The sequence below is a fragment of the Pholcus phalangioides genome, unplaced genomic scaffold, assembly GCF_987345545.1.
Source record: "Pholcus phalangioides strain wild (caught in Gottingen) unplaced genomic scaffold, Ppha-v1.0 ptg000017l_1, whole genome shotgun sequence".
NCBI classification, from domain to species: Eukaryota; Metazoa; Arthropoda; class Arachnida; order Araneae; family Pholcidae; genus Pholcus; species Pholcus phalangioides.
The window spans coordinates 9,268,251-9,286,325 of NW_028301610.1; the positions used below are offsets into that span (position 1 = coordinate 9,268,251).

Sequence of the window (18,075 nt, forward strand, 5' to 3'; positions counted from 1 at the left end):
ATAACGGACACATCCACTGACGGACGCAATTATGAAATACACCGGTGGGACTCAATATGTATCTTACTATCCATTAATGGACACTCTCCTCGTTAGCGGACACGAATTTCGGTCCCGTGGGTGTTCGTGGTCGAGAGGTCCGTTATCGAGAGATAAAATACCGAAGTGTATGAAAAAGGTGGATATGTTTCCTTTTGATAGAAACGACAAATTTTACATTGTAATTTCTACCAAAAATATTTCCATTTACATAATCTGACAGAGCTTATCCCAAAGATTCATAAACTGTTAAAAAGTGCATTTCGGAAATAGTGGAAATGTTCCCTTTTGAAAATGAGCTCCTCAAATGTCCCTTATTTGGCTTTATTTATGGAAATACCCTTTTATAAAGCCTTCGTTTTAGTTTGCACACCAATAATGAGTTGACTAGCATACAAAAAAAAGTGGTTCGATACATACCTGTTGAAGGGACATCAGATCCAGCACCAACGGATTCCTCTTCGAATATATACGAAGCTTTGAAACCTTGCCCGGGGAAGTGGCTTCGGCTCACAAACTCGATCAGAAGATCGGGAGTCGTCGAAACCACTTCAACAAAGGTGTTGGTGTTGCACAGCTGACCTATAAGGGGACTTGATTTGTCTCTACCATCGTGGACCATGATGACGTCCGGGCTGTTCAAACAGCTACAGAAGAACCATAGAAGAATTATATTAGCCATTAATCATAGCAGCGGAATAAAAAAAAAAGTCTGTTATCGATTAATTTGATACATCCAATAATTAATCCTGGTGAGGAAAACACCATATATTCAAGACATATTCAATCATATAGGATAAACATGAGTACAACATTCACAAGGAACACTTTTCGAAATGACTAAACATACCTCGATGACAAAAAAACAGTAAATTCTACTGTGCGAAAACCAATATCACAATGCTAAAATGATTTCGTCGAGTTTCAAGCTGAATGGATGCAGCTACGAAAACTTCCAACGCATTGTAATAAACTGCAGTTTTCTATTCCACGTAGGATAGACATATTTCTTCGAGATGAATATTAGACATTGAGGTAAGGGATATGAATATGCACCAGTTAAGCCTAAATAATCGCCAATTCTTGCTGAAATACAAAGGCCACAACAGGCAAATTGCCCAGTGAGGTGGCTGAAAAATAGACGCCCATAAAAAATGTGGATATCAAATATAACCAAAATACAGCAACCTAATATAAATACATATGTCATGAAATAAACGAATAATTAATACTATATAATTCATTGCCTATAAAAAAGATTATTATTGTTTTATCTAAGTATGGATAGCTTCTTGATTTATCCTACTATGTTCAAAACGACATCTTTTGAACGTGTCAATTGAATAAGAATTCACGACCCTCGAAGGTAAGCTATTCCATTTATTTACATCCCTATTAGAGAAGAACTCCCCGTGACATCACAACCTGGAATTGTCCCTGACTAACGATACAGGTCCTCTTGTCGAAGCAGTCGATTGGCGTGTATAATACCTCATGTCTATCCTATCCATCTCATTGAAAATTTTAAACATTCGATCGTATCCCCCCGACACCTGCGTTCCTCTCATGTAAACATATTCAAGAAATCAAGCTACCAAACTGTCAATGTTAATAATCATTGAAAATTTCCAATCAGTTTGTAATTAAGAGCTATAAGCAATTTAAATTTACACCTCCTACAGGATAATCACGCAAAAAATCTGCAGTGAATTGGAATGTATTTCTTGAAAAAACGGGTCATTTTATCAGAATGGCCGGAACATCCATCAAAAAGGAGAAAAATACGTGAAAGTCCCGCTAAACGCAAGTCATATGACCACCGTAATTCGACGCGATGTTTTTTTTTTTCCCATTTGCAATAGTGAAATACTCGTTTCCCCATTAAAACACATTTTCACTTCAAATACACACACAAAATACTTTATTCATATCGTTCAAGAGACTCTCCGTGTAAATAATTTCCTTAACCTATTTATAAGACTATTTCATGGAACGATTTATACATTTTTCTGAGCTCACAAGGAAACTAAAAAAACCCCTAAAATTTACGATGCCGAGGAATAAGATAGGACTCCCGGTAATAGTTGGATATCTTTTAGCCCTTCCTTAGAGTTTCTCCATCCCAGACGAATCTCTGGAATAATTCAGAAGGATGCGGGGACGTCAAAGAGTTCCCCATCGTCTCATCTGTATAAGACTATGCTCGCTTTCTCAACATTTTTATCATTTTTTTTTGTTTGTTTTTTGGTTTCATCCTTTCTTCGTGTATCCCTCCGCTTTTATTTTTCTTGACGCACCGAAACAAAGGCATTTTGTTAATCGGTCTCTGCTTTGGTTTTACTTCTTTTCTCTTCTTTTTGGGGTTTTTCTTTTTTGATTATGCGAAGATCTCTTAAGAAAAAAGAAAAAATAGGAAAAGAAATAGAAAAGAAAGGGTTAAAGCACAAAGGACCTCTCCAAAGAGATAACGAAAGCTTCGAGGTCGTCTCCTTCGCTAACGCGATTTGTTCCGGCAAAAGGAAAGTCTTTTTCCTGAGAGGAAAAAAAAACAACTATTTCTGGGATCTTAGCCAGAGTATATATATCTCTCTCTAGAAAACGAATAGTAGAAATATATCTGTTTTGAAAACGTGATAGCCAGGGAAAGGGGCTAACCACAAATTCGAAATTTTTTACAGGTTCTGTGTACGGTAACTTTATCCTTGAGGTGATATTTTTTTGCATCGAAAATATATCTCGAATTCGTGAGAAATAATTAGATTATGTGGAAGTATTTGTTATTATGATGTGTAGCACGTGTTTTAAGCGAAATTAAAATAATCACATGCTTTTGGAAAGGTCTCTTTGTTTTATGTGACTTCTGATTGGATGCGATCCCCGAGCAGGGTTGCAAAAAAGGGAAATATTTCATTTCATTGGCGAGAATTTTCTGAATGGGCGGTGGAATAGGGTAACTTCAGGCCGTAATAAGGGTAAGAGATTCGTTCTATATGGTTTGGCCGGCTTCTTTTTCCCTTTTCGTTATGGATATTTTGGCCATCAGCTTTATATTAAGGGTGTCTACTCGAGCATAAGGGTGCTTTACACGAAGTCTGTAACAAATTTCGAATTTGTGGTTAAAGTTCGCAAACGAATGTTTCTATTGAACCACTGATACAGATAGTCAAAATATTCACAACGAAAAAGGGAAAAAGAAGCTGGTGAAGAAATAGAATGGATCTGCTAACCCTATTACTGCCTGAAGTAATCCTCTTTCACTACCTATTCAAAAAATTCTCGCCAATCAAAGGATTTTTCGTATTTTGCAACCCTGTTTAGGGATCGCATCCAATCAGAAGTCACATAAAACAAAGACTGCACGCCAAATGCACGTAATTATCTTAATTCGCTTAAAACGCGAGACACACATCATAATAACAAATACTTCCCCATAATGCCAAAATTAACAGCAAAGCATTCGTTTGTGAACAACTTCGCAATTTGTTGCAGACTTCATATAATAATCTTATTCTCGAGTTGATTTTTTTGCACCAAAAATTCATCTCGAATTCCTAAGAATTAATTAGATTATGTGGAAGTATTTTTTTATTATGATATGTGTATTACATTACGTGTTTTAAGCATAATTACATGCATTTTGTGTGTTTCCTTTGTTTTATGTGACTTCTGATAGGACGTGATCCCGAACAGGGTTGCAAAAAAAGAAAATCCTTTGATTGAATTCTTTGAATTGGTAGTGAAATAGGGTTACTTCAGGCAGTAATAGGTATAATAGATTCATTATATGGCTTGACCAGCGTCTTTTTCTCTTTTTTGTTATGAATATTTTGGCTATCTGTATCAAGGGTTGTCCACAGTTGAATATAAACATTCGTTTGCGAACTTATAACTACAAATTTGAAATTTGTTATAGACCTCATGTAAAGCAGCCTCATGCTCGAGTTGACTTTTTGCATCGAACATTTATTCTGAATTTGTAAGAAGTGATTAGATTATGTTGAAGTATTTGTTACTGTTTGACGTATAACATGTGTTTCAAGCGAAATTGTGATAATTATATGCATTTGGCGTGCTTTCTTTGTTTTATGTGACTTCGGATTGGACACGATCTCCGGAAAGAGCTGCAAAAAGAGGGAAAAATTCTTTGATTGACAAAAATTTTCTGAACGGATAGTAAAATAGGATTACTTCAGGCAACGATGCGGTTAATAGATTCATTTTATGGCTTGACCGGCTTCTTTTACCTCATTTTTTTTTTTTTAATATTTTGGCCTATATTAGGTAAATTTATATATTTAAATTGGTACTTTAGTTATATACAGGGTGCATAGCTAACAGCACGCCCCGCAAATTACTGGCAAACCGAGAGCCGTATTTTTAATTAGAAAAGTATCCAAATAACGTGTGGACCCATATAAGTGTAATTCATATATATATATATATATATATATTGTTATATTTATTACATTCCTATACAGTTATCAAAATAAAAAAAAAACTTTTTATACAAACACCCTGTGCTGAAAATCTTATTAAAAATTGTTGCCCTGCCTCTCCTGAGGCCAACAAGAATTCTACCTTTCTAAGTGCAATACTCGCCGAGATATTTGAATTCAAAATACGGGAAAATTTAGGGGGGGGGGGAAACAGCATAAATGCGGGTAAAAGGCGTTTTAAAGTGTTGTAGGGACAGGTCGTGATTTTAAATTACTATTGAAACATTGTTATAGACTTTATACAAAGTACTTTTTACTAGGAAACGGTGAACCACTCTGCTAATTATACAAAGTACAATTGCCTGGATGCCAAGCAAAGATGAGTTTCGGAAAAAGAAATTCGCGTTTTTTCTGTGGGAAATTGAACGACCAACCCCTTCCTGTCCGGGCGAGTGCTCTACAATTAAGCTACAGAGGATAATGTCGTTTTATTCCCTTGATATGTTAACGCATCTTCACTCAGTATCCAGACATTTGCACTTCGTAAAGTACTCTTTTTGCTGGAGTTAAATTTTTATCGTAATTTTTTTTTTTATGAAAAAATGTTTTTAGTAAATAAGGTTTTTTATTCAACAAAATTAGTACAGTTTAAGAATTTAATTCGTTCTGAAGTTTTTCGTAAACCGAATAGTTCGCAAACCGAAATGATTTCTTCCATAGGAAACTACAAAGTGCAAAATGCAAAATGAATGAATCCGTTCCTGAGACCAAGGTTATTAGTGTAAACTTCTACAACAGTACTTTAAGCTCACGAGAGTAACGTAAAGCCAATGTAAATAATTGACCTAATACTAAAAAAAATAACTTTAACACAAAAGAGACCGTATTTTCCTGCGAATAATTGCGTTGATTAACCTCCATGATACTTCCTTACAACACATGATCCGACGTTATACATATTTTCACCAAAACAAAAAAAGTTCGCTCTTTCAATTTCAAAAACCACAATTTAAGAGACAAAGTTTTGTTATTTTCTGCTCTTTCAAGTCGTAAGTCATTGGGAAATGAGTCTGGCTACCCAAGATACCCCAATAAAAATCGAGTTACATGCAGTAGAGCCTATTGCCTTAACGTATGGGCCCACCCGAGGACCTCATGAAAATAAGATGCGGTTGAAATTTTCGAGGGTAAGTATGTAGATTGGTAGTCAGACATTTCTAGCCAGGTAGGGGCTCTCAGGAAAATCACTTAGCCCGATTGCCACGATACACTTGAGACGGCCCTGGTTACATGATTTTATTGCAAAAGTTTTGATTGAAAACGTTGTCGGCATAGGCGGAGATAGACTTGGAAGTCTGGGGGGCAAGGCCATTATTTTTTTGGGGGGGGGCACGATGATGATGATGTCAATTCATATACGCATATATACATTAGATCAGTGAACTTCACCTTTGACGCGCCCCCCACCTGTATCTCCGCCCATGGTTGTTGAGTTCGTAAAATTTGAAATGACTGCTCATCCATGGGCTGGATTAGAAGAGTCGAAATCCATCTCTTTGACCAACTATTCTACTAAAAATAATAACAATAAAAACCGTATGTGGCCGTAGACTTTTGAAATATGCTTCGCTAGGTGTGTTCGTAAGGCTTGCCTTTTGCCAGCTTGCGCGTCCGTAAACCGAGATAAATTCGTAAACCAAATCATTTTTTCTATTCGTACACCGAGAGTGAATTGTAAATGTTTTTAGAATTACACTTTCTTGTGTTTTAAGCGGAATTCAGATACTTATTTGACTTCTGATTGGATGCGATTGCCAGAATACTATTTTGAATAAAGAGCAGCTTGCGAAACAAAAGAAAAAAGAAACGGAAAAAGATCTCCTGATTGGCGAGTGCTTTCTGAACTTTCGGCGGTGAAATGGAATAGGGTTACATCCGGCAGTAATAGGGTTACCACTGCAGATGCATTCTATGACTTGCTTGACTCTTTTTTTTTCCCCCCCACGTTTTGTTTGGATATTTTGGCCATCCGATCGGTATTAGGTTGTCTACAACACAATAGAAACACTCATACGTATTCTCGAGAATTAAATTATTGTTTTCCGAGAGAGATATTGCGTGAAGCAGTAACTCCATACATAATATCTAACGCAATATCTGTTTCCTTTCATAAAAAATGATGCAAGTGAGACAGAAGCGAAATGTTTTGTGGAATGCCCTTTTCGAACATTCCACAGGTCTAAGTGAGTGAAGCTATATATATATATTGCCAGACAGATTCATTCCACTAAGCCATTGTTGGTATACAATTTACTTTGGTATTGACTAACAGAATCGATATTGCTTTTGATCTTTTTGGTCGAACATACCGTTGCTATGGAAAGAAAGTGGATATCGGGGACATCGTATTCATACCACAAAAATTAGGAATTTTTGATTACACAGAGTATGTATTTCCCCCCCCCCCCTCAAAATACAGCATATATTTTCAATTTCCTATTTTAAGTTTTATGAATTTCATGTGTTGCATTTTTAGAAATATAATGATTAAATTTATCTAATGCATTTTTTGGGAAAATATACTTGATTATTCACATTCAGTCAAAATCGGTTATAACGACCTCAGTTTTAACGACACCCCGGCTATAACGCTAGTGATTGGCGGTCCCGGCTGATTCATCGGATTAGTAAATCTTTCGTATACCGTCAATGGAAACGCAACGACCTCGTTATAGCAAACTGTCAGACCAGACACGATCCGGGCTCTGTCCCTTCCTCTATGTAAGCCTTTTACCCGCGTGGGTTGGATCGTGCTGGGGACAATTGCATTATCACTCATACTAGACACATTTGATTTTTTTTTGAATTTATCAAATTTACCATTTACACTAGGGTATTATGCATAATCACAGATAAACTTCAAGTATTTATCAAATTTACGAACGATGCTTGTGTGGGTATTATACATATTCGCCGGTAAAAGTGATAAATTTACCAAAATTACCATTATGGTTGACAAGTGTGCGTATTAACCAGTTACTATGCACAATAACCAATTAATCACTTTTATCGTAATATTTTTACGCAATTTCTCTGACAATTGGTAAGGTTTATGGCGAGAATCGGCATTATATAGAGTTTTATTATCCCAATTTCCCGTATTAATCTTGCTAAAGTAAGGTTACATCAATCATAACGAAATAACAATGTAAACTATTTGATTGCATCTGTGATTATATTTTCCACACTGAAAAGATATTTAAAACGTCAACCCCACGACACCTCGGTTATATCGACAGACTTTCGTGATGTAATTATAACCGAGTTTTTTTACTGCATTTTTAGAAATTTTAGATCTGTTTACCTCTATACAAGTTAATAACTGTTGCCAATCGGGAACAGAAAATTGTGGGTTTATTTGAGAAGAAAATTTTTGTTTCTCTCTCTTCCATCTTGTGATCACTAGTTACTTTCTCACTAAAATGGATGGGAATCTTCTGTTTCTGTTGTCAGTGACTTTTTTTCCCCTCTCGTTTGTGTCCGGCAGTAACTAGAACTCGGTTTTTACCAACGGAATTCATCACCAAAAGCGATGAACAACCGGCGCAGCTGCCAATTTCAGAAGTAATTTGTTAAAGCTTTACACTCAACGAAGTATTTTTTTCCCCCATCCACTCTATCTATTACAAAAGTCTTCGGATATCACTTAAAATTATCTGTCAACATCTGTGCTTTAGAAACACTTAAGAAAACACAGACGGCTTAAAGATAATTAATCTTGGCTTTTCAAAGGTGCCGATTTGGCGACTTGGTGCCTTGGAGAATGATTAATTCGAAGAGCAACCAGAAATTCTTTTATCCCACCCTCAGAACTCCTTTTAAGGAGAGTTGCATTGATTCAAGAGATCGCGTCTTGTGCTCATCGAATAAGATTCCCGATACCGGCGGTTGGTTCCATCGATTTCTAAGCAATGTAAGTAACTAAGCAATGTAAATAGTCAAGTAACCTTGGAATTATTGAGGTCAATTTCATTTTTTTTTTCAGTGTGCATGTTTTCGCGCAGTATTTCCTGTATTTTTATACATTGCAAGTGTATGTAGGCTCTTTTGGATGTCGACATCTAAAGAAGAAACATTTTTTAGGTCCCGACTCCTGAAATCGTTCAGGCCGAACACATAGTGAAACGACCACGAGGTACGGGAGTGTATAATAGAGATTAGTGACGAAAAAAAAATCAATTGTATTGTTTTGTTCTACACCTCACATAATCGAGCAGCGAGACAAAGAAGAGAAAAAAAGCCACTGAGCGAGGTGCGCGACTTGAACAATCCGGTTTGTTTTCACTCCGATTTTCGCTATCCGCTGACTGGCCCGTTTCTCCATTTTTTCTTTCTCTCTTCTGCGGAGGTATCGTCATCATCATCACACCCTTACATTTCTGAACCCCTCCGGTCATTTTCTCTATCCTCCTCCTCTTATACTATAAGCGGACATCCACCCCTATCTCTTTCTGCACCCCATGCTTTTTCTTCCTAGTCGCTATTCTTCGAACTGGATCTGATGATAAGGTGAAGGACGTTTGGTTAGTTACAAATATGTGTTCAAATTTGGTAGAAAATAATCTGTTGGGCCCTGTCTCCTAACTGGCGATGCGGAAATCGTGCTGTAACGTTTTTAGATTAACAGATGGCACTACGAGCGCGGACTGTTGTCCAGAAGGGAGGAAAAAACAGAAGAGTTGGTTCGCGAGCGTTTTTGTGTTGTTAGTGTGATACGCAGGTGAGATTGCATTCGTTTGTTATGTTTATTAGTGTAAAAGTCGCGTTTCCGTATTAATGTTGTTTCCGTTAATAAATGTTGTACTTGCGCATGAAGTGATGCCTCACCAATTCGTGTTACGCTACAGTGCCTAACGTACTGCCTATGTTAAAGCTTTACACTCAATGAGATATTTTTATCCATCCACACTATCCATTAGAAAAGTTTTCGTGTATCACTTAAAACTATCTGTCAACATCTGTGCTTTAGAAGCACTTAACAAAACACACACAAGGCTTAAAGACAACTAGTCTTGGCTTTTCAAAGGTGCCGATTTGATTACTTAGAGTCTCGAAGAATGATTAATTCGAAGAGCAACCAGAGATTCTTTTGATCCATCTCCGAACCCCATTTAAGTAGAGTTGCATTGATTCAAGAGATCGCGTCTTGTGCTCATCGAATAAGATTCCCGATACCGGTGGTTGGTTCCATCGATTTCTAAGCAATGTAAATAGTTAAGTAGTGTCTTGTAATTTTATTGACGACATTTTCATTAATTTTTTTTTAGCGCGCATGTTTTTGCATAGTATTTGTCAGTGTGTATGCTTTTTTTGGATGTCGACATCTAAAGAAGCTCTAAAAACTTTTAAGCCCCGACCCCCGAAATCGTTCAGACCAAGGATGCTCGATCTTTAGGTGAGTGTTGGTAACATCGAATGGTTTGAAAACGTGTCGCGGGCCAGTTGAGTAATCTGGCACAGCGCCGCAAGTAACTTAAGTGATCTGTAAATTTGCCACAGATCACTCGATGAACTATAAATGTGCGGCGGGCCACTTGAGTGCTCTGGAAGTCGATCACGGGTCATTCAAGTGATCTAGGAATGTACCGCGGGCCATACCCTGGAAAAGGGAATCGGGTCATTTAAGTGATCATCTGTAAATGTGCCGCGGGTTACTCGGATATGAATGCGCTGTCGGTCATTGAAATGATCTGTAAACGTACTGCGGGCCGCTTAAGTAATCTTTGACATCACCTAAGTGATCTTTAAATATATCACGTGTCCCTTAAGTGATCTGTAAATGTGCTACTTAGTTGTTACTTAACGTTTTTACAGAATTAGGTTTGTGGTCGCAGGTCGCATCAGATGACTCCGAGGGCCATGGTTGAGTATGTATGGTTTAGACGGCTCTGATGATAGGACGTTTGGTTAGAGTTACAAATATGTGTTCAAATTTGGGACCAAAAAATTTGAAGGCGCTGTGCAAACACTCTAACTGACCATGTGAAAATCTTGTTACAACGTTTTTAGAGATAGATAGATGGCGCTGCGAACGGGGTCTTTCATCCGGAAGAGTAAAAAGAAGAGAGTTGGTTCGCGCGCGTTTTTGTGTGATGGTTGTTGATGAAAGCACGTGATTACGTTCGTCTGTTATTTTTTTTGTTAGTGTTAACGTCGCTTCTCCGTTTTAATGTTGTGTTCCCGTTAATAAATGTTGTGCTTTTGTATAAAGTGATGCCTCATCAATTCTCGTGTCGCGCTACAGTGCCTATTGCACTGCCTATGTTATAGATTTATGCTTAGTGAAGAATTTTTGTTCCATCCGCTCAATCCATTACGAAAGTCTTCAGATATCACTTAAAACAGCGTTTCTCATCCAAGGTCGTAACTAGGATTTTCGCTGCTCTCCACGACTTTAAAATTCGATCATTTTATAACGGTGTTCTTTTTTCCCACCTAAAACTGCCGCTCCCTAAATTTGCGGGCGTCCTCCTCTAGTTCCGGCCCTGTTTTCAACCTTTCTCAATCCAAGGACCAGTGGAATGTCTGAAACGATTCGATTTATGTCTTGTCTCTGCATTTTTGTTTTTTCCGACTTCTTATACACCATTTGTCCTGTTTTTTCAACGATGCTTATTTGAATTTTGGATATTCACTAGATCGGGAATAAGGGAAGTTTTTGTAAATTATATTAAATAATTACCCGAGAGAGAGAGAGAGAGAGAGATTGCTACACACATTTCAAATCGCTCTTTCCAGTAGTCCTTCATTTCCTTTACCAATGGTACTTTTTCAGCGATTTCAACAACAATTGGGGATTTTGCCGACTTATAGCAACGTTTTTTTGTGAAAATTAGGGATATCCCGTATTTTTCCATATTTATGATCCCATTTATCCGTAACTTTCCTTAACGAAATATGGTCACATTAGTTATTTGAATGTCTCTTTCCTGCAATACATTTTTGTTTACAGCAGCCCTTTATTTTCCCAAGCATCAGAAATTTTAACAGAAATGGGCAAAATTGTCGAAATTGCATTTATTTTTTTGTGGCCACAAGAAGTGATACACCGTGTTTAAGATCGCAATTTTCCGCATTTTGCCGAGTGAGAGGATTCTAATATTGAAGAGCAATATGGGGAACCTAAGTATGAAGGTATAATTTTTATTTGAACCTAATATGAACATTACTAATATATCTCTGAATTGTACAACAATTGAATAATTTTTCATTCTGTGGGAATTAAATTGTCAGACCTGTGTGAGCTTGCGGTCCACCCATGACATCGTCGCGGACCATAGGTTGAGAAACGTTGACTTAAAAGTATCTGTCACCATCTGCGCTTCAGAAAAACTTAAGAAAACACGGACGGTTTGAAGATAATTAATCTTGGCTTTTCAAAGGTGACGATATGGTGATTTGGAGCCTTGGAGAATGATTAATTCGAAGAGCAACCAGAGATTCTTTTTATCCCCCAAACTCCTTTTAAGTAGAGTTGCATTGATTCAAGATATCGCGTCTTGTGCTCATCGCCGGAAGATTCCCGATACCGGTGGTTGGTTCCATCGATTTCTAAGCAATGTAAGAGTCTCATGTATATTTTATGGTGTCTCGGAATCATCAGAGATGCGAGGCAAGCAAGTCAGCCAACGTAGATTGCCAAATGATAAGGACGGTGGACTGAAGAAATCCTCTTGGGTTCGTTTCTGGCTCTGATTTAAGGATAATGGCCAACCTAGAGGAAATGATTCCCCCGATGTTCTTTCATAAGAGTTTTCATCCACAGAAAGTGAGGGGGTAAGAGAAAGACAGAGGGGCAAGATAAAGTGATGGGTATGCAACCAAAGGCTTTTGGGTGATTCTTACAAGAAAGAGAGGAGGAATCAGGTCAATCTCGATTGAAGTCCGAAGATGTCTCGCGTATTCTTGTTCGGCATCAATAATTCAATAATACCACCAATCCTCGGTATCTCCGGGAACATTAACGAATACGTGTGGAAGTTATAAGTGATATGGCTAGACTAGAAACATTCATTTCCTTAAGAAATACTGACGTGATATTCACGTCATAAGCTGTTGATAGTCAATTCAAATTGCAAACGTAGAAAAATTAATTTCTTAGATTTTTTTGTGTAACGAATTTCATTCAAACCGCAATGCATTTTCGTAAATTTCACCGACAATTGGCAACATTTTTGGTAAGAATCTGCAATGCTCTGTGTTTATGATCCCAATTTTCCATATTGTTGTTGATAAAATATGGTTTACCCTAACCGTAGTAAAAAAAACAACTTCATTTCTGTATTTGACTTTATCTGAGCGTATTTTTTATAATTGGAATTTCTTAGAAAACGTCAACTTCGGTTGTAACAACTCCTCGATTATAACGGCAAAATTTTAAGAAATCTTCGATGTCGTTACAACCGAGTTTGACTGTACATCGATGTCATGCTATTTTATGACGCGCAACGTGCTAACGATGAATTTTTTCCCCTTAATGTTTGAAAATCAACAAAAAAATTGGTATCGGAGATAGAGAATACTTTGCTGACATATAGCATAGACAATAACATATACAATCGGAAATACATGTAAAAAGTTTGAAATAAATCCGTGATTAAATAATATTTTTAATGATTTATCTACTAGAGCATATAGTTTTTGAGGCTCTTTCGACCATGTTAATTTTGACCATTTTGATAATTTTGACCATTCATGAAACCCCAAAAATTTGTAAAAACGTAAAAGATCCCATCAGGAAGTTGCGAAATTTCAATACGAAACAAAAATTCCGATAAAAAATGTTACCAAATTTCTCACCAAATAAAAACCTGATCAATTTTTAAATCCGATATGGTGAAAATATTTTCACATCTCTCCAAAAAATCGACATAAAACCTCTGACAAAACATTTCAAAATAAACGTAATTGACACATCCCATTGGAAATATCAAGCGAAATCGAAAATTTCATCTGATGTATGAACTATATTTCACAAAAAAAAACCAACATTTTTCTATTAACCTCTATCAAATGAATCATACGTTCGATTTTTTTTTGTAGTAGATTTATATTGAATGCATCATAAATTTTCTCTCGATATCGTAACACTGGCCACTGGTCAGTCGTCACGGAACTGTCTCGATACTCTCATAGAGTGGAAGTTTTATTATTTTTATTTTTATATATCTAATTTCAGAGCTTGAAAATAAGCGCCCATTCCCCTGTATCAAGAACAAAAGCTGTACGTTATAAATCACTTCCCGTTTCATGGTACAGATCATCAATCACAACAATGTTACGCTTCCTATGAAGTGTTTCTAAGTGTATATATAGCTGTATAGATGGCTACCTCTCCGTATATTTCATTTTTTTTTTCAAACCCTCAGACCTTAGATTCTGTCTCACATGTTTTTAGATACACTCGGCTTTAACCTGTCAATGAAAAACATATATTGCGTCAGAAGTAAATTACTATATAGATGAAAAATATTAGATTATATTACAAAAAATCTCAGTGCGAATTCCGTTTTTTGAAAGCCCTGAAAAATTACGATGTTTAAGGGGTCTCATACCTTTTAACATGGTGAGAAGCTATGCTCTAGTGGAAATATCATTACAAATACTACTTAACCATTGATCTATTTCAATTTTTTTCCCATATATTTTTAATTCTATATGCTATCCTATGTCAGTATAAAGTTTTACATATCTGCAATACTTTATTTTGAAAATTTGTACGAAATTATACATCTAAAACAGCTTCACGCATAATAAAATTGCATGAAGTCGATGTATTGACTAAATATTGATTCAAAATATAAAGGAAACTGTTCAGTTCATGAAATGGAGTAAAATATTGAGATTTCTTGGACCCAACCTTATTACAAATTAAATTTTAAATTTTAAATATTAAAATTAAATTTAAAATGAGATTGAGTCAATGAAATCTCAGTTGTTTTCTTCATTTCATGAACTGAACAATTATTTTGAATCACTTTCCATTCAATTATATTGATGTCGTGCTATTTTATCATGCGCGCAAGTTATTTTTCATACATTTCTTTGAAAATTTGCAAAAATTAAAAAAGTATTACCGATATATAAAACTGTATACTGACATAAGATAGTATATAATCAAAAATATGTGTAAAAATTTTTGAAATAAATCAATGGTTAAGCAGTATTTTTAATGATATTCCTAATAGAGGATAGTTTTTCCCTCTGTTAAAAGGTACGAGAACCCTTAAAGTAATTCCATTATAAAGAACGCCCATCTCTCGCTAATGATATCTGCTGTTATTATTGCGATGTTATTTATACTGCCCTGTCCCGATAATGTGAGGTTGAATTTAAAAAAAAGGCCATAAGAACCAATTTGGACTAATGAAAATTTGAATTTGGAGAGAAACGAGGATTATGTAATGAATTTAGTGTGATAAATGTTAATATCTCGCGTAGAAATGATTCCCAATAATATCAAGAGATACATTTATTATGTATGTTTATTACGTCATTGTAGCTGCTTGTGGATTCAATTAAAAGGAAATGGAATAAATTGATGAGGTTTTGGTGGAGTAGAAAAAATTGAAAAATTAAGGGGAATTAAAAAAAACTCTTGCATCGAGAGGTTTTTTCATTCGTTTACATGTTAGAAATTAAGGAAAACTGCGATGAAAATGATGTAGGAAAACTGAAAAAATATGGGAATATCTCAACAATGAAAATAGAAGAGGACTTTATAATATTTAAAACAAAAAGGAATCGTTATAAGAAAACGTGAAATAGATTTGAAACTGTGAAAGAAAATAACTTGAAGTATAGGAAAACTGAAAAATATAAAAGAGTGCAGAAATGAGGAAGGAAAAGCGTGAAGTAGGACAAAAATGAGAAAGAAAAGCGTAAAGTAGGACAAAAATGAGAAAGAAAAGCGCAAAGTAGGAAAAAACGGAGAAAGAAAAACGTGAAGAAAAATGTAAAGAAGGAAAAAAATTTGAAAAACGTAAAGCACACTCTTTCTCTTTGGAAGAAATCTGACAAAAAGTGAAGAAGGAAAAAATCTGAAAAAACAATTAAGCAGGAAAAATCTGAAAATAACGTAAGGGTGCGAATACGAATATGCTGCACACATTCCCATTCTGCGAATCGGCACCGTTGCGGATTTGTTAAAAAACCTGAAATTCCGGTTTTCAACAAATCAGCAACGGCAACGACTAGCCCAATCCGAAACCAGCGTGCACTATGTTCGTTCCCTAAAGTAGGGAAAAATGCAAAAATAACGTTCGGCAAGAAAAATTTTGAAAAAAAAAAACACGAAGCAGGAAGAAAACTCAAAAAAACCTGGAGCAGGGACAAAATCTACAAAAAAAACGCAAAATAAAGGAAAACCGAGTGAAAAAAACTCAAAATAAGGAATATAAACTTAGGAAAACAAACAGCAAAGAGAAGTACAAAACAGGAAAAAAAACGTAATTTTTCAGGAAAATATCGAGAAATAAAACGCAACATATAAGAAGACTCATGAATAAATACACGAAAATATAAGAAAAATCGAAAAAATTAAATGTATAAATTATCAAATATACACAGACAAAAATAAATCAGAAAACTAAAATACACAAGAAACAAATACCGTAAAAAATAGTAAAAAGCAGAAACATGAAAAAAAATGAAAAATAACAAAATATGGAAAAAAAATGAAAAATAACAAAATATGGAAAAAAATGAAAAATAACAAAATATGGAAAAAAATGAAAAATAACAAAATATGGAAAAAAATGAAAAAGACAAAGAGAATGATTTTGAAAAACAAACAAAAAATGAAATAGTGCTTACAAAGATATGTAATTATTCCACCAATTTAACGATGTATTTAAATAGACGATTTTAAATGAATTTAATTATTCAGGTTATCAATATTATCAAAAAATACACATAATCCAAAATTATAATACCCTTAATGAGTGAATTTTCTGAATTATCGTAAAGCTTAGTCACACGTTTTTTTCAAATACTCATGAGAAAACCAAAGTTCAAATAGCATCAAATTATTTCATTACCAATAATAATTATTTATATATTTTACGGTTTATTGACAAAGATTAGTGATACAATATAACGCTTATGAAATTGACGCAATTCATTACATGGTAATTTTAATAAAATTCTATAAATAGTCTGATGTTAACAAAATTCTATAAATAGCATAATTTTAATAAAAATTAAGAAACAGTCGTTTTAATAAGAGGATTAGGATCCAATCAGGTGTGATATTGATTGGAAAAAATGAAAATCCGGAATAAAGCCCTTTTATTTGAAGTTATTTAAAAATTGACTTGTTTTTGCCATATTTTAAATTTGGATAAAAGTAAAACTGGTAAAATATTTTTTCTGTTTGAGCTGTTGATAATGTGAAATCTTTCACTCGCAAAAAACTACTAACTACAACACCTTCAGCGTTTTTACTCTGGATGTTGTCAAAATGTTCTATAAATAACCACACGCGTGCTCTTGTTAATCAGAATCCCTACAAAAATCCGGATCAATACCAATTTCCAGAGAAGCCTGGAAAAAAAAACAAAAACACCTGTAAAGTTAATGAAATCCTAAAAATTTTCTTCGGAGATAGGATAATTTTAAGGAAAGTTGTGCAGTGTGTTACGTCTTATACACCCTTTATCTTTTGAACCGTAGGTGATAGAAACATACTTCCAATTAGAAAAAGTATCTAATTAACGTGCCCATTTTAAATATGCTAATTTTTTTTTTTTTTGCTACTAGAGGTCGTATATGTAGCGAGCAGTGTTAACCGAAAAAATAATTTTCAAGAGTAATTTCACTCCTATCCCAAAATTTTAAGGGGTATTTCTGTACGAACGAGGGTGGGGGGGGGGTATTTTTTAATGAAAAACTGAGAATTAACCCGATTTTAAAAAAAAATTACCTAAAATTTGAAGGAGTATTTTCACTGCTCAATGAAATTTGGAGGATTCAAATAGAATTCTAATGCGTGAATCACGCGTCTAGATGAGTATTGGCAAACACTGGTACCGAGAGATATAAATTTTAATTTTTTTATACAGTTCCATTGTCAGCTTACTTCAGAAAGCTGTTGCCCTGTCTCTTCTGTCTAAAAAAAATTTCCATGTGTCTTAGTGCAATATTAGTCATTCGAAATCGCTGAAAATAATGGAAAGAACACCATTTGAAGTGTAGAATGAGCTTGTATGTTAGTTTATGTGGTTCTTTCACTCATTTCAGATATTTTTAAATTCAAATATCTCAGTGAATATTTCACTAACGAACATGGAATTGCTTTTGTCAAACTTAGGAGAGACTGGGCGACAAATTTTCAATTGGAAGTTATAAGACGGGAGGGGAGGGGGGGAGGTGTGGTAAAAAAAAAAATCAATTTTATACATACAGGGTGATTCTAAATTCGTGGTACAATCTTTAAGAGGTGATATAAGATTCCTAAACAAGCATTTTTAGTTATACATGTAGATTGTGGTCAAATCGCAATAGCAAATGCGGTAGAGGGTGTTTTTAGAGAGTGCACAAC

The 18,075-nt window shown here is 35.1% G+C and overlaps 1 protein-coding gene across 2 annotated transcripts in view; it reads right to left on the reverse strand.

Annotated features, from left to right (window-relative positions):
• LOC149072222 (suppressor of lurcher protein 1-like) overlaps positions 1-18,075 on the reverse strand; it is a 221,615-nt gene that overhangs the window by 37,245 nt on the left and 166,295 nt on the right. For both annotated transcript variants that reach the window (XM_089246564.1, XM_089246563.1), the window contains exon 8: positions 460-686. In XM_089246564.1, the coding sequence (XP_089102690.1) occupies positions 460-686 (227 nt within the window). The remainder of the gene's footprint in view (positions 1-459; positions 687-18,075) is intronic.